At 62.4% G+C, this 27829-nt stretch overlaps 2 protein-coding genes across 2 annotated transcripts in view; one reads left to right on the forward strand and one right to left on the reverse strand.

The window, feature by feature from the left end:
• LOC147415421 (D-serine dehydratase-like) overlaps positions 1-11555 on the forward strand; it is a 13704-nt gene extending 2149 nt beyond the window's left edge. The window contains exons 2-11 of the mRNA XM_086467365.1: positions 1516-1795; positions 3349-3535; positions 5268-5389; positions 5503-5692; positions 5764-5869; positions 9261-9411; positions 9608-9677; positions 9961-10101; positions 10205-10350; positions 11251-11555. Coding sequence (XP_086323491.1) covers positions 1516-1795; positions 3349-3535; positions 5268-5389; positions 5503-5692; positions 5764-5869; positions 9261-9411; positions 9608-9677; positions 9961-10101; positions 10205-10350; positions 11251-11555 — 1698 coding nt within the window. The remainder of the gene's footprint in view (positions 1-1515; positions 1796-3348; positions 3536-5267; positions 5390-5502; positions 5693-5763; positions 5870-9260; positions 9412-9607; positions 9678-9960; positions 10102-10204; positions 10351-11250) is intronic.
• Positions 11556-13173: 1618 nt separating this feature from the next.
• The window catches only part of SETD2 (SET domain containing 2, histone lysine methyltransferase), a 56100-nt gene continuing 41444 nt past the window's right edge, over positions 13174-27829 (reverse strand). The window contains exons 14-20 of the mRNA XM_086466631.1: positions 25924-26599; positions 24950-25084; positions 24226-24365; positions 21492-21603; positions 15391-15471; positions 15148-15249; positions 13174-13479 (exon numbers count right to left, since the gene is read on the reverse strand). Of these exons, the coding sequence (XP_086322757.1) occupies positions 13318-13479; positions 15148-15249; positions 15391-15471; positions 21492-21603; positions 24226-24365; positions 24950-25084; positions 25924-26599 (1408 nt within the window). The 3' untranslated portion in view covers positions 13174-13317. The remainder of the gene's footprint in view (positions 13480-15147; positions 15250-15390; positions 15472-21491; positions 21604-24225; positions 24366-24949; positions 25085-25923; positions 26600-27829) is intronic.

A 27829-nucleotide genomic window follows, 5' to 3' on the forward strand; every position in this document is an offset into this window, starting at 1 on the left:
TCAGTATCCCCCCCAGCACCCCCCTCCGAGCACCTCCATCCTCCCACCCTCCTCCCCAGTATCACCTCCCCGTTCCTTCCCAGCATCATCCCCCAGCACCCCTGATCATCACACCCCCCCCCCCCAGTATCCCCCCAGCACCTTCATCCTCCCACTCTCCTCCCCATGTCTCACCTCCAGTATGTCCCCAGTATCCCCCCAGCATCCTCCCTAGTATCCTCTCAGCATCGCTGGGGCATCCCCCCCAGCATCTCCCATCCTCTCCCCCCAGCACCCTCCCCAGCACCCTCATATCCTCCCAGCATCCTCCCCAGTATCCCCCCAGCATCCTTCCCTGCACCTCCACATCCTCCCAACATCCCCCCACCATCGTCCCGAGCACTCCCCATTTTGCTCCCCCAGTATCCCTTCCCAGCACCCCCATATCCTCCAGCATCTTCCCCCCCCAGCATCCCCCCAGCACCCCTACATCCCCCCAGCATCCTCCCTAGCACTTCCCATCTTGTTCCCCCAGTCTCCCCCCAGCACCCTCCCCAGCACCTCCATATCCTTCCAGCATCCTCCCCAGTATTCCCCCAGCACCCTCCCCAGCACCCCCCTATCCTCCCAGCATCCTCCCAGCATCCTTTCCAGCACCTCCACACCCTCCCAACATCCCCCCCAGTCTCCCCCCAGCAACCCCCTATCCTCCCAGCATCCTCCCAGCATCCTTTCCAGCACCTCCACACCCTCCCAACATCCCCCCAAGTCTCCCCCCAGCACCCCCACATCCTCCCAGCATCCTCCCCACTACCACCCCCAACACCCTCCCCAGTTATGCCCCCTCCTCCCCTCCCAGCATCCCCCCAGCACCCCTTCAGCACCCTCCCCAGTATCCCACCTCCTCCCCTCCCAGCATCCCCCAGCACCCTCCCCAGCACCCCTACATCCTCCCAGCATCCTCCCCCAGTCTCCCCCCAGCACCCCCACATCCTCCCACCCTCCTCCCCACTACCACCCCCAACACCCTCCCCAGTATCCCCCCTCCTCCCCTCCCAGCATCCCCCAGCACCTTCCCCAGCACCCCCACATCCTCCAGCATCCTCCCCCAGTCTCCCCCCAGCACCCTCACATCCTCCCACCCTCCTCCCCACTACCACCCCCAACACCCTCCCCAGTATCCCCCCTCCTCCCCTCCCAGCATCCCCCAGCACCTTCCCCAGCACCCCTACATCCTCCCAGCATCCTCCCCCAGTCTCCCCCCAGCACCCCCCCCAGCACCCCCACATCCTCCCACCCTCCTCCCCACTACCACCCCCAACACCCTCCCCACTATCCCCCCTCCTCCCCTCCCAGCATCCCCCAGCACCTTCCCCAGCACCCCCACATCCTCCCAGCATCCTCCCCCAGTCTCCCCCCAGCACCCCCACATCCTCCCACCCTCCTCCCCACTACCACCCCCAACACCCTCCCCACTATCCCCCCTCCTCCCCTCCCAGCACCCCCTCAGCACCCTCCCCATCACCGCCCCACCAGAGAAGGGCCGCCCTGGCCACGGGGGGCACCCGCCGGGGCATCGTGGTCTCCACCTTGGCCGAAGCGCGGTTCTTCGCGGCGGGGGGCTTCGATGACATCCTCTACGCCTACCCGCTGCCGGGGGGGCGCCTGGAGGAATGCGCCGCCCTGGCCCAGCGCCTCCAAGCCTTCCAGCTCCTCCTCGACACCCCCCAGGCCTTGGCCCTCCTGCGCCAGCACCCCTTGCCCCCCGGCAAGCGCTGGCTCGTCTGGCTCAAGCTCGACTGCGGGAACGGCAGGGGTAGGTGACCCCCCCAACCCCCCCCCCCCAAAAAAAAAAAACCCAAACCCTAAATCCTCTGCTGTAGGTGGGGGCAACGCGGAGATGGGGCATCGTGTGGCCTCTCCAAGGGTGTTTTCATCGACACCCTCCCTTGCCAGGCTGCTCAGGGGGGTGGGATGCTCCATGTGCCCCCCCAGAACCACCCTCTCAACTAGGATGGGGCACTTAAGACCCCCCCCCCAAAGTCATTGCTCAAGGATGCTCCATGAGGGAAGGATGCCCCACGGTCCTCCAAGCCCCCAGAACTACCATCTCAACCAGGAGGGGGCAACTAAGACCCCCCCCCCAAAGTCATTATTCAAGGATGCTCCATGGGGGAAGGATGCCCCACGTTCCTCCAAGCCCCCAGAACCTCCATCTCAACCACGAGGGGGCATCTAAGACACACCCCCCCACACCCCCCCCCAAACCCATTACTCAAGGATGCTCCATGGGGGGGGAAGGTTGTCCCACGTTCCTCCAAGCCCCCAGAACCACCCTCTTAACCAGGAGGGGCCATTTCGAACACCACCCCCCCAAAAAAAAGTCATTATTTGAGGGTGCTCCGCTGGGGAGGGATACTCCACACCCCACCAACCTCTAGCCCCCAGCCCCACCCTCTCCACCAGGAGGGGGCATTCAAGATTCCCCACCACCACCACCACCAAAATCATTCTTCAGGGATGCTCCAGGGTGCCCCCCCACCCCCAACCCCAAAGCCCCTCCGATGGGACATTCAAGCCCCTCCAAAACCTCATCTTCACCCATGAGGCAGAGGCACCCCCACATCCCTCCCCAACCCCCAGCAGCTCAACCAGGATGGGACATTTAAGACCCCACCCACCCACCCCAAAAAAGTCATTCTTCAAGGATGCTCCATGGGGCAGAGATGCCCCACAAGACCCCCCCACTCCCTCCCCCCAAAGCCCATTTTCCCCCACCCACCCCCAGGAAGGATGCCCCACATTCCTCCAAGCCCCAGAACCTCCATCTCAACCAGGAGGGGGCATCTAAGACACACCCCCCCCCCCCCCCCCAAAGTCATTGCTCAAGGATGCTCCATGGGGGAAGGATGTCCCATGGTCCTCCAAGCCCCCAGAACCTCCATCTCAACCAGGAGGGGGTATTTCAAGACACCCCCAACACCACCCCCCCCAAAAAAAAGTCATTATTTGAGGGTGCTCCACTGGGGAGGGGTACTCCACACCCCACCAACCTCTAGCCCCCAGCCCCACCCTCTCCACCAGGATGGGACATTTAAGACACCCCCCCCCCCACCCAAAAAAGAGTCATTGAAGAACGCTCCATGGGGCAGAGATGACCCATAAGAACCCCCCCTCCCTCCCCCAAACCCCATTTTCCCCCCACCCCTTCCCCCCCCCCCAGGCTGCTCCATAGGGGGACACGCACATCAGAGTGATGCCCCACATCCCATCCCCAACCCCAATCCCCACCACCTCCCCCACCGTGGGGGCACCAAAACCCCCCCCCACCACCCCAAGCCACGCTCGGACCCTCCTCCTGGCCGGCAGCCGGCGTGCGACCCACGGACGCCGGGGCCATGGCCCTGGCGCGGGCCATCGCCCAAGAGGCCCCCGAGGAGGTGACGCTGGTGGGGGTCTACGCTCACTGCGGGGACACCTACGGCTGCCGCGATGTCCCGGCCATCCAAGCCGTCGCCCGCGCCACCGCCACCGCCGTGCTCGACTTCGTCACCGCGTGAGTGTCCCCCAACCCAGCGCTGGGCAGAGTCAAGGGGGGGGGGTTTAGATTTAGTTTGGTGGCCCAAGGTGGCCACCATGGTGGCCCACCCCCCCGCTCCTCTCGCCCACCCCCCCCCCCCCATAAAACCCCCGGTGGCTGGTTGTAAATGCGAATCACCCCCATAAAAGGGGGCCCTGCAAAGCCCCCCCCCCCCCCGGGGAGCTGGAGGAGGATGTTGGCTCCGGTCCCCTTTGATGTGGCTTTGGTGGCAGGTTGTGACCTGTGTCATTGTGCCCCCCCCCCCCCCCCCAATTTTGTCACCCTTTTGTCCCAGCGGGCAGGGAACTGCTGCCGGATGGTTTCCTGCCTTTGAATGGGAGAGGAAGGGGGGGGAGGGGGGGACACGGAGAGGGGGGGGACACACAGAGGGACAGACACATCTGGGCTGCTGGGGGCACATCTGGGAAGATCTTGGGCACGGCTGGGGGGGCCCTGGAAGAGCTTGGGGGGGGGGGGGGGGGGGGGGATCCCAGGCACATCTGGAGCTGGTCTGAAGCACGTGTGGTGGGTGCTGTGGTATATCTGATTGGGGGGGGGGGGGGGTGTCCAGAAACAGCAGGGAGGGGTCCCAGGCGTATCTGGGGGTGCTCTGGCATACCTGAGGGGGGGGGGGGGTGTGCTCGAGCACATCTGGGGGCTCCTGGGCACATCTGGAGGTGCTCTGGTGTACCTGGGCGGGGGGGAGATCCCAGGTCTATCGAGGAGGGGGGGGGATCTCTGGCACATTTGGGGATGTCCTGGTATATCTGAGAGGGGTCCCAGGCAAACCGGGGGGGGTGGTGTGTGTGCTATGGCATAACGGGGGGGGGGGGGTGGCAGGCATATCTGGGGAGTGATCTGGCAGGTCTGGAGGGGTCCCAGGCACATCTGGGTGGATCCCCAGCACATCTGGAGCCTCCCAGGCACTGCTGGTGGCACCCTCAGACATCTTGAGGGGTGTCATATCTTGGGGGGTTTGGGGGGGGGGGGGGGGCGGGTCGTCTCTTGTGCATCTGGGTGCTCCCATAAATATCTAGAGGTTCCAGAACCATCTTGGGGGGGGGGGGTGTCTCCAGCACATCTGGAGGGGTGCTGTGGCACATCTGGGGGGCTCCCCGACACATCTGCGAGTGCTTTAAACCATCGGGGGGTGGGAGGGGATCTCCAGTTCATGGCGGGGGGGGATCTCTGGCACATCTGGGGATGCCTGGGCACATCCAGGGGTGCTCCCAGGCCCATTGGGAGGGGTGCTCTGGCATATTGGGGGGGCTCTCTGTTGTATCTGGGGGCTCCCTCTGGCACATCTGGCTGGCATCCAGGCACATCTGGCTGGCTCCCCAGCACATCTTGGGGTCTTCCTGCTGTACCTGGATGGGGTTCTGCCACATCTGGATGGCCCCCTCGAATATTTCGGGGGGGGGGGGGGGGGGGGGTTTTGTCCCTGGCACATCTGGGACCCCCTGAGGCGTCACCACCTCCGCTCCCCCTCCTGTAGCACCCAGGGGTGACAGACCCATGGCTGCTCTTGCTCCCCATGGTTCCTGGGGGTGATGGATCCATCTCCGGTCCTGCTCCTGTGGCACCCAGGGGCGACAGACCCCCTCCTCAGGTCCCACTCCCGTGGTGCCTGGGGGTGATGCCCCCCCACCCCCACCCCCCCCCCCCTCCACTCCAGCCACGCCAGAGGGTCCCCCCCGTGTGCCAGCAGGCTGCGGCAGGCAGGGGTGCCGTGTCCCCAGGCCGGCATCGGCTCCACGCCGTCCTGCAGCCACCCGGTGCCGGAGATGGCCCAGCTCACCGAGCTCCACCCGGGCAACTACCTCTTCTACGGTGAGTGGGGTCAGGGAGAACCCCCCGCTCCCCATGGGGGGGGGGGGGGGTGGGGTGGGGGCGGGGGGGCTGCACCCCACCTTGAGCTGGGCACCCTGATCTCCCCTCGCCAGACCTTCAGCAGACCCTGCTGGGCTCCTGCCGGCCGGAGGAGGTGGCCATCCGTGTCCTCACCAGGGTCATCGGGCACTACCCCCACCGCAACCAGCTGCTGGTGGACTGCGGGTGGGCGGCCCTCAGCCTCCACGGCCGCGGCCAGGGGTGCGCGGGGTGCGCCGCCGTCGAGGGGCACCCCCAGCTCAGGTGAGCACCGGCGGGGGGGGTTGGGGGACCCCCAGGAGGGGTGGTGGGGACCTGACGGCGCGTCCCCGCAGGCTGGTGGGGCTGACGCAGGAGCACGGGCAGGTGGAAGCCGTCGATGGGCCGTTGGATTTCGAGCGGTTCCCGCTGGGCAGCGTCTTGGCGCTCATCCCCTTCCACGTGAGTACCCGCCCCGCCACGCCCCGCCCCGCCACGCCACGCCCCACCACGCCCCACCACGCCACGCCCCACCACCACGCCCCGCCACGCCCCGCTGAGCGTCCCTCCCCGCCGCAGGCCTGCGCCACCGCCGCCATGCACCCCGTCTACTACGTCCACGCCGGGGGGAAGGTGGTCGAGCTCTGGCACCCGGTTCGTGGCTGGTAGGGAGGACAGCGGGGAGCTGCCAAGGTGTGGCAGCCACACCGAGACCCTGCACCCACGCCGAGACCCGGCACCCACGTCGAGACCCGGCACCCACGCCGAGACCCTGCACCCACGCCGAGACCCTTCACCCACGCCGAGACCCTGCACCCACGCCGAGACCCTGCACCCACGCTGAGACCCTGCACCCACGCCGAGACCCTTCACCCACGCCGAGACCCTTCACCCACGCCGAGACCCTGCACCCACGCCGAGACCCTGCACCCACGCCGAGACCCGGCACCCACATCGAGACCCTTCACCCACGCTGAGACCCTTCACCCACACCAAGACCCTTCACCCACGCCGAGACCCTGCACCCACGCCGAGACCCAGCACCCCCGCCAGGCCCCTGCACCCATGCTGGGGTGTTGCGCCCACGTTGAGGTCCTGCGCTTGCACCAAGGTCTTGCACCCACGCCAGGGTCCTGCACCCGTGCTGAGGTGCTGCACCCACAGCGAGGTCCTGTGCCTGCACCGGGGTCTCGCACCCACGCCAAGACCCTTCACCCACGCTGAGACCCTGCACCCACGCCGAGACCCTGCACCCACGCCGAGACCCGGCACCCACGCCGAGACCCGGCACCCACGCCGAGACCCTGCACCCACGTCGAGACACGGCACCCACGCCGAGACCCAGCACCCACACCGAGACCCTGCACCCACGCCGAGTCCCTGCACCCACGTCGAGACCCGGCACCCAGGCTGAGACCCAGCACCCACGCCAGGCCCCTGCACCCATGCTGGGGTGTTGCGCCCACGTTGAGGTCCTGCGCTTGCACCGAGGTCTTGCACCCACGCCAGGGTCCTGCACCCGTGCTGAGGTGCTGCACCCACAGCGAGGTCCTGTGCCTGCACCGGGGTCTCGCACCCACGCCAAGACCCTTCACCCACGCTGAGACCCTGCACCCACGCCGAGACCCGGCACCCACGCCGAGACCCTTCACCCACGCCGAGACCCTGCACCCACGTCGAGACCCGGCACCCACGCCGAGACCCAGCACCCACACCGAGACCCTGCACCCACGCCGAGTCCCTGCACCCACGTCGAGACCCGGCACCCAGGCTGAGACCCAGCACCCCCGCCAGGCCCCTGCACCCATGCTGGGGTGTTGCGCCCACGTTGAGGTCCTGCGCTTGCACCGAGGTCTTGCACCCACGCCAGGGTCCTGCACCCGTGCTGAGGTGCTGCCCCCCAGCCCAGCATCCTGCACCCATGCCAAGGCCGTGCACCCACGCCAGGGTCCTGCACCCGTGCTGAGGTGCTGCACCCACAGCGAGGTCCTGTGCCTGCACCGGGGTCTCGCACCCTCGCCAAGACCCTGCACCCACGCCGAGGTCCCGTGCCCAAGGCAGGAACCTGCACCCATGCCAAAATCCTGCACCCACCCCGGGGTCCTGCACATACCCCCCCCACCGTGGGGTGCTGCACCCAGGTCAAGCCCCTGCACCCACGCTGAGACTCTGCACCCACTCCGAGGTCCTGCACCCCCGTGGGGTGCTGCACCCACCCCCCCCTCCCCGTCGCCAAGCCCCTGCACCCACACCAGGGGGCTGCCGCCCCCAACCCTACCGGGGTCAATAAAGCTGCTTCTCCCGCTTCCAGACCCTTCTGCCCCCGGGATGGGGAGGGGACAAGCCGTGGGGAGGCGGCGGGAGCGGCGACGCCGGTTCCCAGTTCGGACCAGTCGAGCCGGTGTCGGCGGGGCTGCCCCGCAGCGGGACCCGAACCGGCGGCCGAAGGGGAGCCCAGAGGGGCGGAGCTCACCGCGGAGCCCCGCCTCTCCCCGCCGCTCGCAGCCAATAGCGGAGCGCCCCGCCCCTGCCCGGCCGGCGCCGAGCCGCGCCCAGCCGAGCGGAGCCGGACCGGCCCGAGCGGAGCCGAACCGAGGCGGAGGGGGCCGGAGCGGATCGGAGCGGCTCGGCTCGGCCAGGCTCGGCCAGGCTCGGCTCGGCTCGGCTCGGCTCGGCTAAGCTCGGCCCGGCCCGGCTCGGCTCGGCTAAGCCCGGCCCGGCTCGGCCAGGCTCGGCTCGGCCCGGCTCCGCTCGGCTAAGCTCGGCCCGGCCCGGCTCGGCCCGGCCCGGCTCGGCTCGGCTAAGCCCGGCCCGGCTCGGCTCGACTCGGCCCGGCTCGGCTCGGCTCGGCTCGGCTCAGCTAAGCCCGGCCCGGCCCGGCTCGGCGATGCGGCGGGTCCCGGTGCTGCCGGTGCTGCCGGTGCTGCTGCTGCTCGGGCCGGTGCGGGCGGGGACGGGACGGGACGGGACGGGACGGGGCTGGGGACGGGGCCGGGACCCCCCGCCGCCCCCCGGGGGGCTCCGTCCGTGGGGTTTGGGGTTGGGGCGGGTTTGGGTTGGGTTCTGGCTGGTTTGGGGTTGAGTTCGGTTTGGTTTGGTTTGTATTTCGGTTTACTTTAATCTTTATTTTATTTTAGCTTGGTTTACTTTATTTCCTTTGCTTTCCTTTTTTTTTTTTTTTATTTTACTCTATTTTATTTTGCTTTTATTTTGTTTTACTTTGTGTCACTTTGTTTCACTTTAGTTATTTTGCTTTTTAATTATTTCACGTTAATTATTTCGCTTCGCTTTATCTCACTTCACTTTCTCTCACTTTATTTCACTTCACTTTATTTCACTTTATTCTATTTTATTTCACTTCATTTTGTTTCGTTTCGTTCCCCTTCGTTTTATTTCGTTTTCACTCATGTATTTTCTTTCACGTTTCTTTTTAATTTTTATGTGATTATTTACTTTTTGTTCTTTTGCATTGATTTTTTTTTTTCAATTTTATTCCTTTCCTTTTTTTTGTTGTTGTTGTTGTTGTTGTTGTTGTTGTTGTTGTTGTTGTTGTTGTCTTTATTTTGCCCCATTCATCAGCCTCTCATCCCCCCCTGTTTAACCCCCCCCCCGGCTCCCGCCATCTCCCACCGAGCACCCCTTGGCCCCCTCATCACCCCCCCCCCACCCCACCCCAGGGTGCTCTGGGACCCCAAACCCGCCCCCTCCATGGGTGGGGGGGGGAAGGGGGGGATTTGAGGGGAGGGCGGGGGCAGTTGGGGGTCCTGGTGTCTTGTGTGTCCTCCCCGCCCCGGGCAGAGCCGAGGGGAAACCGAGGCAGGACCCGGGACCCCCCCCCTCTCTGTACCCGCAGGTGCCGGGGCGGGGCGGGGGGTGCGGGAGGACCGGGGCGGGGGGAGGGTGCTGCACCCCGAGCCCCCCCGCCGAAGGCGTCACCCAGCCCTGCGACACCCGCTGCCAGCCCTGCGCCCACAGTGAGTACCCCCCCGCACCCCCCTGCACCCATTTTACCCCCGCTGCACCCACCCTGCACCCCCCTTATCCTCTCTGCACCCCCCTACACCCACCAGCACCGCCTTGCACCCCCCCCCGCATGCCCCAGCACCCTCTAGCACCCTTCTGCACCCCCCTATATCCCTCTACATCCCCCAGCACCCCTCTGCACCCCCCAGCACCCTCCATCCCCCCGCAGAGCAGCACCCACCACCCGTTGCACACACCCCCCCCCCCCAGCCTGCACCCCCCTACACGACACCCTCTGCACCCATAAGTAGCACCCAGGGTGGGGGTGGCCTCACCACGGTGCCTCAGTTTCCCCCCTGCCGCGGGTCTGGGGCGCTGCACATCACCGGGTGAGCGCAGAAAATTGGGGGGGGACCCCCCCACGCCCCCTCCCCCCAACATATTTGGGGTCCCCCACGAGCCACGCATGGGTGTCAGTTCTCTCGCCGGGGGGAAACTGAGGCAGGGGTGGGGTGGGATGCGACGGGGACAGGGCGGGGGCTCCCCTAAAACTTTTGGGGGGGGGGTGGTGTCTCCACAGACGAGGACATGGAACCAGTGACAGGGGACCCCTCGCCCGCCACCCCCCAATTTGTGCCCCCCGAGGCCACAGGCAAGGACATCATCCCCGTCTACTGCTCCCTCCTGGCTGCCGTGGTGGTGGGACTCCTCGCCTACGTGGCCTTCAAGTGGTAGGGGTTTTTTTTTGGGGGGGGGGGGGGGGAACACGGGACACGGGGTGAGGGGGTCACCCACCCACCCCCCCGGATGACGTGTCCCCCCCCCGGCGGGCAGCTGGCGGACGTGCAGGCAGAAGCAGCAGCTGGCCAAGGCGCGGGCGGGGGACGTGGGGGCGTCCCCCGAGGGGGAGAAGCTGCAGAGTGACAGCGGGGTCTTCCTCGACACCCCCAGCCTGCAGGAGCCCCCCCAGCCCGGCAAGGGTGAGCACCCAGCAATGGGGTTTGGGGAGGGGGGGGAGCACCCATCCCGGGGGGGGGGAGGTCTGGGGGGAGGGGTGTGTGTGGGGGGGGTGTCATGGGGATGGGGTTGGGGAGCACCCCGTGTTTGTGGAGGGGGGGTCAGGGTGCATCTGCCCCTGGGGAGCATCTGTAACTTGGGGGGGGGGGGCACCTGGATGGGGTTGGGGGGCACCCGTGTCCTGGGGAGCACCCGAATGGGGGTCAGGGAGCACCAAATGGGGGTCAGGGAGCACTCAAACCAGGTCAAGGAGCACCTGGATGGGGCTGGGGAGCACCCATATCCCAGGGAGCACCCAAATGGGGGTCAAGTAGCACCCCAAAGAGGGCTGGGGAGCATCTGGATGGGGCTGGGGAGCACCCAGATGGGTTGGGGAGCACCATGTCCAGGAAGCACCCAAATGGGGGTTGGGGAGCACCTGTATCTCAAGGAGCACCCAAACGGGGTCAGGGAGCACCCATAACCCAAGGAGCACCCAAATGGGGGGTCAAGTAGCACCCAAATGGGGTCGGGGAATGCCTGGATGGGGCTGGGGAGCACCCAGATGGGATTGGGGAGCACCCATGCCCAAGGTAGCACCCAAACGGGAGTCAGGAGCACCTGGATGGGGCTGGGGAGCACCTGTATCCCAAGGAGCACCCAAAGGGGGGGTCACGTAGCACCCAAGCGGGGGTCAGGGAGACCCTGGATGGGGTCGGGGACCACCCAAACCCCACGTAGCACCCAAACGGGGTCCGGGAGCACCCATACCCCGCTGAGTCTCTCCCTCTCCCGTCAGCCGGCGACATCTCCGGCCCAGCCGGATTTGGGGTGCCGACCCTGACACCCCCCCTTCCCCTTCTCCCCACCCCCCCTCCTCGCAGCCCCCCGCCCCGAGGGGCACCCGTTGAGCGGGGTGTCCCCGCAGCGGCAGGAGGAGCTGGAGCGGCTGCTGGAGAGCGGGGGGCCCGGGGGGGACTGGCGGGGCCTGGCCGCCCGCTTGGGCTTCGGGCCCGACGCCATCGGCACCTTCGGGCGAGGCCGAGCCCCCGCCCGCGCCCTCCTGAGCGCCTGGGCCGGCGCCGAGGGGGCGACGCTGGAGACCCTCTGCCAGGCCCTGGCCGCCATCGGCCGGCACGACGCGGCCCGGCGCTTGGCGGCACCGGGGGACGTCACCTCCGCCGTGTGAGCCAGCGGCCGGGGGGCGGCGGGGTCGGTTGGGGTTTTTTTTGAAGTGGGTTTTGTACTTTTTTGGGTTGGGTTTTGGTTTTTTTTTTTTTGAGGGGTGTCGGGGAGGGGAAGGGGGGGGGGGGGGGGGGATGGGGTGGCCCCGGGGTGGTGGCGGAGGGTGGGGGACGCGGTTGGGCCCTGGAGTGGGCGCATTAAACGTGTCGCCAGGATGCGTGGCCTTGGGTGTCCGTGTGTCCCCACAAGCGCGTGTCCCCGGGGTGTGTGTCCGTGTGTCCCTGGGGTGTGTGTCCTTGGGTGTCTGTATGTCCCTGGATGTGTCCCCCCGCATGTCCGTGTGTCCCCACAAGCACCTGTCCCCGGGATGTGTCCCCCCACATGTCCGTGTGTGTCCCCACAAGCACATGTCCCTGGGATGTGTGTCCGTGTGTCCCTGGGTGTCTGTATGTCCCTGGATGTGTCCCCCCGCATGTCCGTGTGTCCCCACAAGCATGTGTCCCTGGGATACGTGTCCCCAGGTGTCTGTGTGTCCCCATGGTGTGTGTCCTTGGGTGTCCGTGTGTCCCCACAAGCATGTCATGGGATGTGTGTCCGTGTGTCCCCACAACCACGTGTCCCCAGGACGTGTGTCCCTGAGCTGTGTGTCCCCAGGATGCGTCCCCCCAGGTGTCCGTGTGTCCCCCCGCGCGTGTCCCACACCCGTCCCCATAAGGACAGCAGGGGGGGTGGGAAGCCCTGGGAGGGGGGACACCCCCAAAGACCCCAAGGCAGGTGACACCAGGAGACGCTGCGTGACCGAAAAGCGCCAGATTACCCCCAAAACGCACACAGGCACCTCTGCCCCGAGCTGGGTCACCCCAAAACCCCATCTCATGTCCCCCCGCCATGGGGTTCGGGGCTCACGGGGATGCTAAAGGGTGGCAGGGGGGGTCCCCGAGCGAGAGGGGACGGACCACCGAGCCAGGCCACCGTGGTCAGGTCCCCCCCCCCGGCCGTGCCAAACCTCTTTGGGGGCTGGGGCCGGTGTTGATTTTTTGTCATTTTTCTTTTTATTATTTTTTTTTCTCCTTTTTTTTTTTTTTTTTTTTTTTTTTTTACATAAAAAGTTCCGTAAAAATTGGATAAAGTAAAATGATTTAAGCAGTAAAATCAATCTTATCAACATAGCGCGAGGCCTGCCAGAAATCCGGGGGCAGCCCCGCTCCGCACTATTTACAGGAAAACAGATTAAACCTCGCAGAACCAAAAATAAAACCAAGGAAAACAGCTGGAATAAAAACAAAAAAACACCCCCACCCCCCACCCCACCACCCCACCCCCCCCAAAAAAATACCCCGAAACTCTCCTTACAAAGTGTTCCCGTGGTATCGGCACGTCTTGGGCTAAAAGCAAAAGGAAAAAAAAAAAAACAACCCCCAAATTATCAATATATTCACATATACGTTAAAATATAATACAGAGCTCGGTGACGCCCGGGGGGTGGGAGCCGGCCAAGCCCGGCTCTTCCTCTGCGTCGCCCCGGCAGCACAAACCGCCTCACGCCGTAGGGAACAAAGTTTATTTTCCTTTTTTTTTTTTCTTAAAAAAAGAAAAGAAAAAAAAAAAGAAATTAAAAAAAAAAAGAAATAAAATCAATTCACAGGTTGGTGGTTGGAAAAAAAACCGCGTTATCCCGGCAGAGCGGGGGCGTCCCCCGGCGGCGGTGGGTGGGCTGGTGGTGGAGGAGGAGGAGGAGGAGGAGGAGGAGGTGGTGGTGGTGGTGGTCACTCCAGGTCCGTGTCCTCTTTGGGTTTGTAGATGGCCCCGAATTTCTGCATGTACTTCTTGATGTACTCCTTGGTCTTGTGCTTCACGTTCTCGTTGCACTCCAGGTCCTCGGGGTTCTTGCAGTACTTGAGCTCCTTGTTCATGACGCCGTGGGTCAGCTGGGGGGAGCCGGGAACACCCCGTCAGGGCTGGGATCCCCGCTAACCCCGAGGCCTGGGGTTTCCCCCGGCTCTTGGGCCGCGATTCCCCAAAGATTTGCTTTCGGGCCCCAAGGATTTGCTATTAGAGCCCAAGACTTGCTATTATTCCCCAAGGATTTGCTATTATTCCCCAAGGATTTGCTATTATTCCCAAGGATTTGCTATTATTCCCCAAAGACTTGCTATTATTCCCCAAGGATTTGCTATTAGAGCCCAAGATTTGCTATTATTCCCCAAGGATTTGCTACTATTCCCCAAGGATTTGCTACTATTCCCCAAAGATTTGCTACTATTCCCCAAAGATTTGCTATTATTCCCCAAAGACTTGCTATTCTTCCCCAAAGATTTGCTATTAGGCCCCAAAGCTCCGCTATTCTTCCCCAAATCCTTGCTTTCATTCCCCACCTGTTCCCCCCCAACATTTTCTGTTCTTCCCCGAACGATTTTGCTATTATTGCCCAAATATTTCCCAGTACTCCCCAATTACCCCCCACATATTTGCTACTATTCCCCAAAGATTTCCTGTTATTTCCCAAAGTATTTTGCTATTGTTCCCCCAAATAGTCCCCAGGTATTTCCTACTGTTCCCAAATATTTCCCCAATATTGGCTATTTTCCCCCAATACTTCCTATTATTCCCAAATATTCCCCAAATATTGGCTAATAATCCCCCCATATTGGCTAATATTCCCCAAATACTTCCTATTATTCCCAAATATTGGCTATTATCCCCCTAATATTTCCTGTTATTCCCCAATACTCCCTCAATATTGGCTAATACTCCCCCAACATTGGCTAGTATTCCCCCAATATTGGCTAATATTCCCCAAATACTTCCTATTATTCCCAAATATTGGCTATTATCCCCCTAATATTTCCTGTTATTCCCCAATACCAGCTGCTTTCCCCCCAGATCCCGCCGCTCTCCCCCCACCAGTGCCCGGGCCGAGCTGGCAGCAGGGGTGCTGCCGTCCCTGCTGTCCCGGTCCCCGCCATCCCAGTCCCCGCCGTCCCGGTCCCCGCCGTCCCCACCGTCCCGGTCCCTGTTGTCCCCGCCGTCCCGGTCCCCGCCGTCCCCGCCGTCCCGGTCCCCGCCGTCCCGGTCCCCGCTGTCCCGGTCCCCGCCATCCCCATCCTGGTCCCTGTTGTCCCCGCCATCCTGGTCCCTGCCATCCCGGTCCCCGCCGTCCCGGTCCCTGTTGTCCCCACGGTCCCGGTCCCTGTTGTCCCCACGGTCCCGGTCCCTGCCATCCCCGCCGTCCCGGTCCCCGCCGTCCCGGTCCCTGTTGTCCCCACTGTCCCGGTCCCCGCCATCCCCGCCATCCCGGTCCCCGCCGTTCCTGCCGTCCCGGTCCCTGTTGTCCCCGCCGTCCCGGTCCCCGCCGTCCCCGCCGTCCCGGTCCCCGCCATCCCCGCCGTCCCGGTCCCCGCCGTCCCGGTCCCTGTTGTCCCCACTGTCCCGGTCCCCGCCATCCCCGCCATCCCGGTCCCCGCCGTCCCGGTCCCTGTTGTCCCCACGGTCCCGGTCCCCGCCATCCCCGCCGTCCCGGTCCCTGTTGTCCCCACGGTGCCGGTCCCTGCCATCCCCGCCGTCCCGGTCCCCGCCGTCCCGGTCCCCGCGGTCACCTTGCGGGCCAGGTGCTTGAAGTCCTCGGTGGTGGTGATGCGCCCCACCTTGCAGTCGGGTTTGCGGTAGGGGTTCAGGCACTGCACGATGAACTGCGACATCTGCGCGACACGCCGCCGCTGTCAGCCCTGCCCTCGCTCCCCGGGACCCCCCAGACCCCCCCTCTCCGGGCTGTGTCCCCCCCACCCCCCCCCCCCCCGGGGGGACGGGGACACCCCGCGGCGGGCGCGGGGACAAGTCACCTCTTTCCTGAACACCTCCTTGCTCTTCTTGGCCAGCTCGCTCGACGTGTCCGCCTCCGCCGTCTTGGGCTTCTTGGAAGACTGGGGAGGGGGAGATCACGGGGGGCTCGATGGCGCCCGGGGCTGGCCCCGGCCCTGTCCCCAACCTGGGGGGCCCGGCCCTGTCCCCAACCTGGGGGGCCCGGCCCTGCCCCGCAGCCAGGCGGGCCGCGCGCTTCCCCGCTCGCTCCCAGTCAGCTTCCCAGCCCAGTCCCAGGGATTCCCAGCCCAGCCCCGGTCAGCTTCCCAGCCCATTCCCAGTAAGCTTCTCATCACAGTGCCAGTGAACTTCCCAGCCCAATCCCAGTGAGCTTCCCAGCCCAATCCCAGTGAGCTTCCCAGCCCAATCCCAGTGAGCTTCCCAGCCCAGTGCCAGCACACTCCCCAGCCCAGTTCAGGCACGCTTCCCAGCCTGGTCCTGGTGAGCTTCCCAGCCCAGTGCCAGGGATTCCCAGCCCAGCCCCGGTCAGCTTCCCAGTCCAGTCCTAACACCCTTCCCAGCCCATTCCCAGTAAGCTTCTCATCACAGTGCCAGTGAACTTCCCAGCCCAATCCCAGTAAGCTTCCCAGCCCATTCCCAGTGAGCTTCCCAGCCCAGTGCCAGCACACTCCCCAGCCCAGTTCAGGCACGCTTCCCAGCCTGGTCCTGGTGAGCTTCCCAGCCTGGTCCTGGTGAGCTTCCCAGCCCAGTCCCAGCGATTCCCACCGCAGCCCCGGTCAGCTTCCCAGTCCAGTCCTGACACCCTTCCCAGCCCATTCCCAGTAAGCTTCTCATCACAGTGCCAGTGAACTTCCCAGTCCAGTCCCAGTAAGCTTCCCAGCCCAATCCCAGTAAGCTTCACAGCCCAGTGCCAGCACGCTTCCCAGCCCAGTGCGAGCACGCTCCCCAGCCCAGTTCAGGCACGCTTCCCAGCCTGGTCCTGGTGAGCTTCCCAGCCCAGTGCCAGTGACTCCCACCACAGCCCCAGTCAGCTTCTCAGTCCAGTCCTGACACCCTTCCCAGCCCATTCCCAGTAAGCTTCCCAGCCCAATCCCAGTAAGCTTACCAGCCCAGTGCTGGCGCACTCTCCAGCCCAGTCCCAGTGAGCTTCCCAGCCTGGTCCCGGTGAGCTTCCCAGCCCAGTCCCAGTGATTCCCATCCCAGCCCCGGCGCACTCCCCAGTCCATTCCCAAAACCCTTCCCAGCCCAGTCCCAGTGCACTTCCCAGCCCATTACCAACACCCTTCCCACCCCATTCCCAGTAAGCTTCCCAGCCCAGTGCCGGCATGCTGTCCAGCCCAATCCAGGCACGCTTCCCAGCCCAGCCCCAGTGCACTCCCCAGTCCAATCCTGGCAGTCCTGGTGAGCTTCCCAGTCCAGTCCCAGTGCACTTCCTAGCCCAACACCAGCACGCTCCCCAGCCTGGTCCTGGCGAGTTTCCCAGCCCAGTGCTGGCACGCTCCCCACTCCAAACCAGGCACGTTTCCCAGCTCAGTCCCGGTGAACTTCCCAGCCCAGTCCCGGCGAGCTTCCCAGCCCAGTGCCGGCGAGCTTCCCAGCCCAGTGCCGGTGAGCTTCCCAGCCCCCTTCTCCACCACCAAGCCCTTCTCCACCACCAAGCCCTTCTCCACCACCAAGCCCTTCTCCATCACCAAGCCCCCTTCTCCACCACCAAGCCCTTCTCCATCACCAAGCCCCCTTCTCCACCACCAAGCCCCCTTCTCCACCACCAAGCCCCCTTCTCCACCACCAAGCCCTTCTCCACCACCAAGCCCTTCTCCATCACCAAGCCCTTCTCCACCACCAAGCCCTTCTCCATCACCAAGCCCTTCTCCACCACCAAGCCCTTCTCCATCACCAAGCCCCCTTCTCCACCACCAAGCCCTTCTCCATCACCAAGCCCTTCTCCATCACCAAGCCCCCTTCTCCACCACCAAGCCCTTCTCCACCACCAAGCCCTTCTCCACCACCAAGCCCTTCTCCATCACCAAGCCCCCTTCTCCACCACCAAGCCCTTCTCCATCACCAAGCCCTTCTCCATCACCAAGCCCTCCTCCACCACCAAGTCGCCTTCTCCATCACCAAGCCCTCCTCCACCACCAAGCCCCCTTCTCCATCACCAAGCCCTTCTCCACCACCAAGCCCCCTTCTCCATCACCAAGCCCCCTTCTCCATCACCAAGCCCTTCTCCACCACCAAGCCCTTCTCCACCACCAAGCCCTTCTCCATCACCAAGCCCTTCTCCACCACCAAGCCCTTCTCCACCACCAAGCCCTTCTCCATCACCAAGCCCCAGGTTCGCCGGCACACCCGAATTTCTCTTAATTCCCCTTCTCCAGCACCAGGACGGAGTTATTTTCTACACGGGTCACTTTGGTAACGACGGGACTTGAATTTAGCCCTCGAAGGATGTTCTAAGTGATCAGCGCTAAGGAGGTGGCTCCAGTGGAGCCGGAGGACGGGCTCGCAGGGAAGCGCTCCAGAGGCCAAATAAAGGTGTGTGTACAGAAAGGCACGAAGAAAGTAAACTGGAAAATAAAGCCTGGCCTGGCTGGATTAAGCCTGGGCCTAAATGCTCCCGGGATTTCAAGCTCCATCACCTTCCCACCACCCACTTGGGCTGCAGGGGTGACCTGGAAGGGGAAAACGGCCCTTTTTTGGGGATGGGAGCAGGGAGGAGAAGCCAAACCCCAGCTGACCACCAAGCCCGACGGATGGGAGAGCCGCGAGGCGAAGCACGGCCACAACCGCTGCCCCGGCACAGGCAGCTCAGGCGAAATCCCGCTCCCCGTGGCCGGAGCACGTGGGATGGGGGGAAAAAAAAACAGTGCCAAGAGCTGCAGGGGAAGATGAGGAAGAGAAACAGAAACGCTATTTCCAAGCTGTTACTTGTGCCAAGGTGCTGATTTCTGTTGACACCAAAATTCATCTTTTTTAACAGCAAAACCTCCTCCCGAAGGGCTTTAGCCTGCCTTGACGGGACCGCAGCGCTCCCGACATCCAAAGCCGTGCCGCCCGCCAGGAAAACCCTCAGCGCAAGAAAAGACCCAAAAATGGGGGTTATCGCCATTTCCCAGCCAGGCAAAACCCCTCCAAGAGGAGCGGTGGGGATGGAGCGGTGGGTGAAGGTGCTCCCAGGGGAAAACCGGCCAGGGACGGGGTGACGGCGGGAGGGGAGCCAGAAGCCAAACGCGCTGGGATCTGCTCCGCTGCTGCCAGCCTTCCCGGGAGGCACCGACGGGCAGCGCCACTAACACACCCCTGCGATAAATCCGGGCTTTTTCCCCCACCTTCAAAGGATGCCAAAAGCTTTGGCACGCGCTCCCCGTGCCGTGGCCAGCCGAGCCGAGCCGCCCTCTTCCCCAAAACCCCTTCTCCAAGGGGAAAAAGGAGGTTTTAAACCGCGCTGTAGAGGGAAACGGCGAGCGCGCCTCCGCGCGCCTCTCCATCCGCACCGCGACGCCGGTACCGAGCTCGGCCCCCGCCGCCACCAGGGGCTCTGAGGGGATCAGGAGGGGAGCAGGGGGTGCTCGGCTTCGCGTCGAACGCGCTCCGAAGGAAACCAAATCCTCCGGTCGCCGCCGCGGCGGGGGGGGGGGGGGGTTTTGCCGGGGCGAGCGGTGCCCCGCGGCCAAGGGACGCCGGGAATAGCAGCAGCTGCCGGATGGCCGGAGCCGCGGTGCCGGGGGGGGGGGGGGGTTTAATCCCTCTCGGAGAAGGTGCGGGGTGGGGAGGAGGAGGGTAAAACAATCCAAGGAATGCGGTTGCAATGTTCAGGGTGGAAGAGTTGTTAACGGAGGCGAGCGAGCTAGGACCACGGGGGAATTCAGCGTTATTTCCAGGGCCGGGAAAGAGCCCAACCTTCAGGCGAGCCTGGCCGAGAAGAAAAGGGTTTAAAGCTCTAAAGGGAGGAAGAACCGCCTCGCCAGAAGGTCAGCCAAGGCTGGGCGGCCGGCGTTCATTGAGGAACGAGGGATTCAGGGCTTCTCGGAGGAGTTTTGGGCCTGAAAGTAGGGATTTTGGGGGAGGGGGGGGGGGGGGTGTGTTTCAGCGAGCGGTGAAAACTCCTGGCAGGAGCAGCCAGCTCAGGTCGGCCCCGAGGCGAAGCCCCGCGAGCGCCGCCCGAGGCCTCAGCACCTTTTTTAGCCCAAAGGTTTTCGATCTGGTGCGTAAACGCCTGCTCCTGGGTTTACAGACGGAGCTTCCCTCGCTGCTCCCGCTGCAGGAGGCGCGGCCGAGACCTTCCCAAGCCCGCGGGAAAGACTCCCAAGCTGCAAAGCACCAGCGCGGCGACGGTGAGAAGAGCCCAAGGTCCTCCTCACCGCCTCGTTCTCACCCAAAGGGATGCTCCCCGGTAGCTCCAGGCTGGTCCGCACCCTTCAGCGTTGGCGTGTGCAGCTGCAGCAGCGAATCCCTCCGCGGGGACGCAGTTTAGGGCCACTCCAGCTTAATAAAACCTCGCCCCCACGCCTAAAATGAAGGTCTGCTGGCTAAATAGGTCCCCGTGTCTCCCTCTGCACGCCGGTATCCCTTCACAGCGATCTGCCAGCCGGACCCAGAAGCAAGTGCAGACGAACTGGGATGGCCGCGGGGCAAGCAGAGGGCAAACGCTTCCCCTCGAAGCGAGACGCGCCGTAGAAAACCGGCAAAATTCGGAATATTTGTTGTTCTTTTCAGCCTGAGTCACCCGGAGCGTTCACAGAGCTGCACGAGCCGGTTTGAGGGCTTCGCTGAGCACCGTGAAGCGAAGCCTCGGGCAGAGCAGCGCCGCGCAGCCGGCCCCGAAGCTCACCGTAGGGATCCAGCAAGCCCCAGCGACCGATCCCGGGACACTCATGTGTCTCTGAATCCTCCCAGCGCCGGGACTAGCTGCTCCTTCATTCCCAGAAGCGCGGGGGACGCCGGCAGGGTAACGTGCGACGCCGACCCAGCGCCAAAAACCGTTTAAAAGGCTTTTCTGGAACCCTCTGCAGCAGTAAAGGCTTCTCGGCCGAGCGGCGCGTGCCTCGTCTTAGGCCATTTTCTAATGAACTTCTTCACAGGGAGATAATTATTTGATAACAATGGAGTTTACGTGAACTGTCCAGGAATTCCTGGAGTACTCGGAGGCGTTATAGGGATTGGGTTAACCCTTCGGATCCCAACAGAACACGGGAAAGGCGACGGCAGCAGCGTTGTAGGACGGACGGTGCCCTCAGTACCGACAGCACCACCAGCCCCGGGTACGTGGGGTATCACCGAGAGAATCGCTCCCCACGCGCTGTAACCTGGCAGGCCTTTCCGTCCACGGTGCTTCCCAGAAAGGCACAGAGGGTGGATTATCTACAGGGGCTCAGGAACCGCTGCAGGAGCTGGCAGAGCGGGCAACCCGCGCCGACGGCAGAGGCGTCCCCCCCAGTCCCCTCCCGCTGAACGCCAGGGGAGATGTGGCCGCAGAGGGACCCAACTGGAAACCCAAGCCCTGTTTGGAGAGCGGCTCCGTCCTCGCAGGAGCGATGGAGACGCTGCAGCGCTCACCAGGAAAGCAGAAAGGCAGCTGGTGGCGGGAGCAACACAGAGCTCCCGGCTCCTCTGCTGCCGAGCCGTTAGTTTTTCCTATTTCAACGCCATCCCTGCCCTTTTTTTGGGGGGGTTATAAGGTCATCTCCGCGCAGGAGGTTGCGGTGCCGCTTGGCATGCAGGGCAGAACACCAGCCGCCCCCCAGGGACGCCCTGCGTTCGCCCGAGCCGCGGTCGACACAGCCCAAGAGGCGAGCAAAGGAGCAGGGGGGTCTTTACCGAGCCGGCACCCAGAAGGACGAGGAGGTGAGAGCACCACGAAAATCTCTGCTGGACTGTTTGTGCCAAGAGAAGAACAACGGAACAACCATTTCAAAGCACAAAAACCCACTGGTCCTACGGTGGGTACAGCCACGACGGCTTATCTTGGGTGACTTCTGTCCTTCCATCGCCCCCCCAAGTCCGTACCGACCTCAGCCCCGGCCCCGGCGTTGGCCGCCCCGGCTCGGCAGGACAGGATCATCCCCACGGTCTGTCCCAGAAACGTTAACGCCGAGTTTCCCTCGCTGACCCCCGCGCTTACCTTCATGGGGTTTTCGTCGTAGGTTGGGGTCCCGAGGTCCATTTCAGCTTCGTGTTCAAGGCTGGCGTCATCCCCCGGGCTGTCCCAGGTAGGAGGGTCCCACTGGGTTTGCCTGGAGGAAGACAGACAGACAGACCACCGTCACCCTCTTAAAAGCAACTGGTACCTGCTTAGGGATTGTCCCATCAACTGGGACATCGGGTCTCCATCCGTCATCGAAACTCTTAACGTGGATGTACCACACGGCCCTGTCTTGCCTTTAATGACGGGTTTGAGCACGCTGCCAAGCGGGAAAAGGCTAAAGCCAAGCAAGAAGAACTTAAAAAGGGGAATTTGCGTGATTTTCTATCACTGGTGACACTCAACGTGGGATCAAGGGAAGCTCATCGCAGGCATGAAGCAAAGAAAGTCGGTAATTCTGGCGTGGAAAGGCGGGAGACGTCGCAGCAGAGACCTGGGGGAAAGTCCCGCTCCCCGCAGAGCAAGGGCCAGCCCTCGGCCCCCGAAGCCAAGTGTTCAGCCCCAGGTTATCTCGTGATGGAAAGGACGTAGACCAAAGGCCAAGGCCCACAAGAACGAGCAGGAGCTTGAAAGGACGGACGGGTGGATGCCAGGAAGCTCATCCATAGGCTAAACGCACGGCTAGAGCTCTCCTCGGCAGAAACATCTCGGCCGAGACGGAAGAAGCCACCAGAGCCTCCTCAGGCCAACGAGCGGGGAAGTGCCCCACCGCGCTCAAACTGGGGAAGGATGGGGAGAACGGGTCTGGATTTCCTCAAGGTGGGAAGAGGGGAGCGGGGCAGCTGTCGGCATCCGAGAGCAGATACCAGACGGCGCCGGGGAGGAGAACCCCAGACCAGAGGAGGACCCCAACCAGGAGGAATGGGGGCCCAGCAGGACAGACTGCTGTCTTCGCAGGGCCAGGGCGAGCGCAGGACTCTCCGGCAGGCGGGAGGACTCACACACAGGCGGACTGAACAAGAGGGATGCAAAGGACAGCTCTCCAGACCTCGTTAGGTTTGGAGGTGACCTCACGGCAACGATCTCCCGTCTCCAGACCCCGTGCGAAGCCAGGGCGTGCGTTCGTCACTGCAGCACAAAGAAATCCTGAAAGGCTGCACCAGAAGAAGCCGCTGGTTTGAGTTTCGTGAGGTTTCTGACCTGTATCAGAAACGCTGTCGCACTTCAGGGCTTTTTACGTCCCAGGAAACGCTGGGGGGGAAGCGTGAAAGTCTTATTTCAACGAGCCCTGATGGGCTTCACCACGCTACTTAATTCTCCAGGCATTGCTGAATATCCCTGACCTTGGGCCACTATGAATTCTGAGCAGAATGAAATATTAAAATAAGAAATGAGATCGAGAAATAAGATTTCCTTTCCTCTGCTGGCCTCGCCCTGTAAGATACACAGCTAAAAGGAGGACTGAAAGGAATCTTCCAGCACGGGTTTCTCGAAAAAGTTCAAGATTAATTATATTCAATTAGTGGCTTCTCGTGTAGCGGCAGAAGATGCAGGGAGGAGGCGTTCCTCGCCAAGGGGGAAGGCTCAGTTGGGTCTCCTCATCTCACTGCAAGGCTTCCAAACCACAGCACGAATCACAAATTCCTGCCCGGCTTGTCTCCTCTCCCTCCCTGGGGTTTGAAGGGTCTCCTGCTCTGCCGTTGGTGCGGCTCTTGGTGTGTGAGGCAGCAGGAAGGAGTCCAGACGGGAGAGCGGAAAGGTCGACGGACGCAGAGAAATGTGCAAAGTAACAATAACCGACACCGAGACAGTCAGGGCGCAGAAGAAACTACTCAGCTTAACCCCTCAGAGAGGTGGAGCCCCACACGGACCTCACCTGGAGTCCGAAATAAAGAAAAATCCCCCTCAGAAAGCTAAAATTCACGAGAGTTCATACGTATTGATCCAAAAACCTGCTGCCTTCCAAAACTGATGGCAAAGGTGTGGGGAGAACACTGGGAAACTCTTTTTTATGTCTTGCTCCGGAGGCTTGAAGATGGAATAAAATGAGGGTGAGGGGAAAAAAAAAACCCCTTTGATGCAGCACGCCACAGGTCACGGCTGATCCCTGAGCCACCACAGACCTCCCGCTCACCCGGCGGCCCCGCGCCGCGCTGGCACACGAGGCAAAGCCTCCGCGGAGCGCGGTTCTTTGCCTGGCGCCGCTGCCAGAGCCGCGCGGGCGGGCAGACCAGGTCTCTCTCTCTCGCTCGCTGTTAATCCTGCTGCCGTTTCGGCGCCACGTGGGGCACGGCGCGTTCCGGCAGCGTGACGGGAACCGAAGATGACGTCAAAAGAGCCGAATCCAACTCGACCGAGATGCTGGGGAGAAAGATGTGGCTTCGACGGGATTTTTTGGGGTGGTTTTTGTCTTGTTTTGTTTTGCCAGGAGATGTAAGAAGTGGAGCTCCTCACCATCGCGTTCTTTCTCACACCGGGTTACGCCTCCACGCACAGCCGGAGTCACCGCTTGCACGGAAATCGTTGGCCATCGTCACGCTTCTGCTCACAGAAAGCGGGGCCCTACCCTCGGGCCACATTTAGGGGGGTGAGGGAAAGGTTTTTTGAGCCATCTCGGCCTCCCACCCGCTCAGCTGACGAGCAGCACCCCGCCGGATGCCTCAGGAGACACCACGGGCTGAACATCCATTCCTCCCACCCTCAGCTCCTTCGCTTCACCCACCGAACCCCCACCCCGGAGCAGCCATCACGCCCACCTCGTTATCACGCTCACCTTGTCACCACGTGGTAGTAGTAGATCTTCCCCTCTGGATCTCGGGCCGTTTTCCAGTTGGGTGGGAGCACGATCGTTTTGGGTTTTGGAGGGGATGGTGGAGGCAAGTCCAGGAGGTTATTGGTCACCACAAGCTCTGGCTGAAAACAGCACAAAAGGGGTGAAGAAAAAAAGACACGAGTGGCCGCGAGGGTGGTCAGAGCAGCCCCGACAGCTCTTCCCCGCCCAGGACAAAGCCTTTGGGGAAGGTGAAACTTAAAAGACGACGTCGGCGCGGGCCCAAGAAGCAGCGAGGAGAGCATCATTTCCCAGCTCTTCATCAGATGCTCCAAGCGCCCACACGGCTTGTAACACCGCCACTTTGCCACCCGTGCCCTTCAATCCTCCGTGGGGGACGCCAAAACCATCCGTTTCCGACGGAGGGGCTTCAGCGGCGAAAGCAAGTCACGGAGCTCCCACGTGCCCACCCAGACACCGCGATGTGCCGGCAGAAAGCCTGAGCACAACAGGATCCGGGCTCAAAAGCCCCCAAAACGTGTCTGACGCCCGCATCCAGCCTGGAGAGCCGCTTCCCAAAGGGCACCAGCCCGCTGCCGCGCGGGAAAACTCCTCCGGGTGGTGGCACCAACGCCGCCACGGCATCCAGAAGCCACGGGGAATCCCGCAACCCCAAAGCAGCTGTAGGTGAACGCTCCCCCACGGCTCATGACCCACCAAGCCTTACCTGCTGGATGGGCTGAGGCTGCCCGGCGGCGACGATGGTGGTGACTGCCGTGGGTGGCTGCACGATGACTCCCTGCGGATGAGCGGTGTAAATCTGCTGGCCCGGGATGTACTGGAGACCTGGCTGGGCGTAGCTCTGAAACAGAGCACGGGGAATCCCAAGTCAGCTTGCCTTACCAAAAAACCCTTTACTGGAGGACGCGGAACAGGTTCCCTTACCGGGAAGCAGATGCTGGAGGCAAGAAGAGGACCGTAGCCCTCGAGGACTAGTGGAAGGTAACATCCGAGCCAAACAGCAACAACCAGTGACTGAGACTGGTTGTTTTCACACACCATCGGCCTATGGGCTATCCCAGGGGCCGTACAACGGCCTACGCCTTGCTTTTAGGGAGAACTAGGCGCCGGCAAGGTGCTGAACGCCGGCGCCCTTGTTAACGAAGACGAAGCAGAGGGAGACCCCACTTCATCTTGGTCATTCGGAGGCTCAAGGCTGAGCCTGATGGGAAGGGACATGTAATTCGGAGAGAAGAGATAAGGAAGGCTGATCTGTTGGGGTTCTAGAGTCATCCAAGAGCTGGTAGCTCCAGACCCTGCTTCCAAAAGCCAACGGAAGGTGAGCTCACACCGCCACGTTTTACTGCTTACTTGGTCAGCGACGGTGCAAGCTCTTACCTCGCAACGTCCGTCCACCGGAACCAACCATCAAAAAAACCCCACGTAACTGTTATAAACAGGTTTCAAAAAACCCCACCTCTGCGAGCTGTAAACGCCTGCCTGCCCCCAACAACCACGACGTATGGAAAACACCCTGCCTGCAGGCGCTCTGCCCGGACTCCTGGATGGGAAGCCACCTGAGAAGCGCTACTGCAGCTTAATATCAGAGCAAAGTCGGATGCTCTGGGATGAAGAACACCAGCAAAGGGTGAGCAAACACCGTGCCAGGCCGGTACCCTTCGTGTCCGAAGCGGAAATTACCTGGACGATCGGCGGGGTCGTCTGCGAGTAGGGGGGTGTCACACCATAAACGGTCTGACAGGTCTGTCCTTGGTAATAGATGGCCGGTTGGGACTGGGCTGGCGAGTACTGCTGTTGGACAGCTACAGTCTGCTGGCTGGAATCCCAGACCCCGTAGCTCTGGCTCTGCACCGGTCCCGGCGCGGCCACGGGCAGGACGGCCACGTTGGGTTCTTGATGGACCACGGTGTCGCTTTGTGCTACATACTGCGGGGTTGTCACCTCCATCGTCGTTGCTACATGTTGGACTACTGGTACCGGCTGAGGAGTCGCGAGGGCCGGCTCCACCGTGTGCCCCACCAAAGTCTGCGGGTGCTCGTAGGCCGCCGGCGAGCACATCGAATCCATGGTGGGCGTGGGCAGCAGCACCTTGCCGGCGTTGGGGTTGCTGGGGTCTACGTAGGCTTGCATGGGGTAGCCAGGCGGGTAGCCGATGAAGCTGTGGTGGGGGGTGCCGTAGCCCATGGAGTCGTAGGGCAGGGGGGACGTCATCCCCAGGTTTTGCAGTTGCTGTTGCTGTTTCTGGGCTTCCCGCTGGGCGACCTCCTGCTCAAACAGCTTCCTGCGCTCCTCCGTGGACAGCTTGTTGCGATCCTTGAGCCGGACTTTCTTCTTCGAAGACGCCGGTGTGTCATACCTGGGAGGGAAAGAAACGAAAAGGCTTTGTGAGACCTCAGAAACCACCCAGCACCGACGGTGGCAGACCCGGGGAGGACCCAAAGGCCCCACAGCGGCATCAATTCCTAAAAACCATTCATTTGTCTTCAGCTGCTTGACCAACCGCGGCAAGTCGTGGAGAGGAGAGACACCCACCGGTCCCGCTCGTCCACGAGCGAGGAGCTGGGACAGAGGATGAGCTACGTGGTCCCACCGGATTGACCAACTTCAGCGCGGCGGTGAAGCTAGTGGAGGCGCCAAGACGCGGCAGAAGTAGTCTGGAGGAGCTGCTAGGCAGCACCAAGACACCCAGAGCGGGGATGCAACATCTCCAGGGCCCAACAGGGAACCCGAGGAGAGGGCAGAGTAAGCGGGGTGCCCCCCGAACAGGCTGGCTACCCGTGCTGGAGACCCTCTGCCACCGTTTCCCAAAGCAGAACCGAGGAAGAGGGGTTTTGGAAGAGGCTCTCCAAACCCAAGGCGCAGCTCACGCCCCACCATCGTCACCCCCAAAGACCCGGGCAGCCCAGCGATGGGAAAAGCTCCCCGTCAGCGGAGCTGCAGACACTGGGCGTTTGCAGACATGACGAAGAACAAGGGAATTGCAAACAGCACGTTTCTGTTTAGAGTTCTGCTAGTTACCAGACCACAGATCCAGCTTTAAAAAAAAAATAATCAAGCGGGGATGGATTTTTTTAATTCTTTTCTTTTTTTTTTTTTTTTTTTTACAAAGAAGAATTTTCATCCCGAGACGCAGAGCAGCTGGAGGGATTTTTCCAAGGAGTTAAAGAAGGGAAAAAAATAAAACAACAAAAAAAAGCCTAAGGACTTTGATCAGGCCTCAGCCATGGAAAGTTGCAGATCAAAGGTGGATATTTTGAGAAGTTATGAGTGTGGTAAAACAGGGATTACAGGCAAAAATGCTTTGCAGCCCTAATATAATGGATTCTACAAAGCACCCAGTATATTCCCTCCACACTCACTTCACGTTCCTGTGTTCCATTGACATATCAAAAGCACATTGCTACCAACAGATACACTTACGACGTTTCCTCGCGTTCCCAGAGGAGCTGCAAGGATCTGTTAATGGGAACCTTATTGGCACGAAGAGTTGGATTTCAATAATTAAAGTCTTTCCTGGCACTGCCTGGCGAGCCGACACGAGAGGCAGCCGACACGAGGGGACGGGCAGGAGCAAACCGACGGCTCG

Source organism: Leptosomus discolor, chromosome 6, assembly GCF_034619465.1.
Source record: "Leptosomus discolor isolate bLepDis1 chromosome 6, bLepDis1.hap2, whole genome shotgun sequence".
Taxonomy (NCBI): domain Eukaryota; kingdom Metazoa; phylum Chordata; class Aves; order Leptosomiformes; family Leptosomidae; genus Leptosomus; species Leptosomus discolor.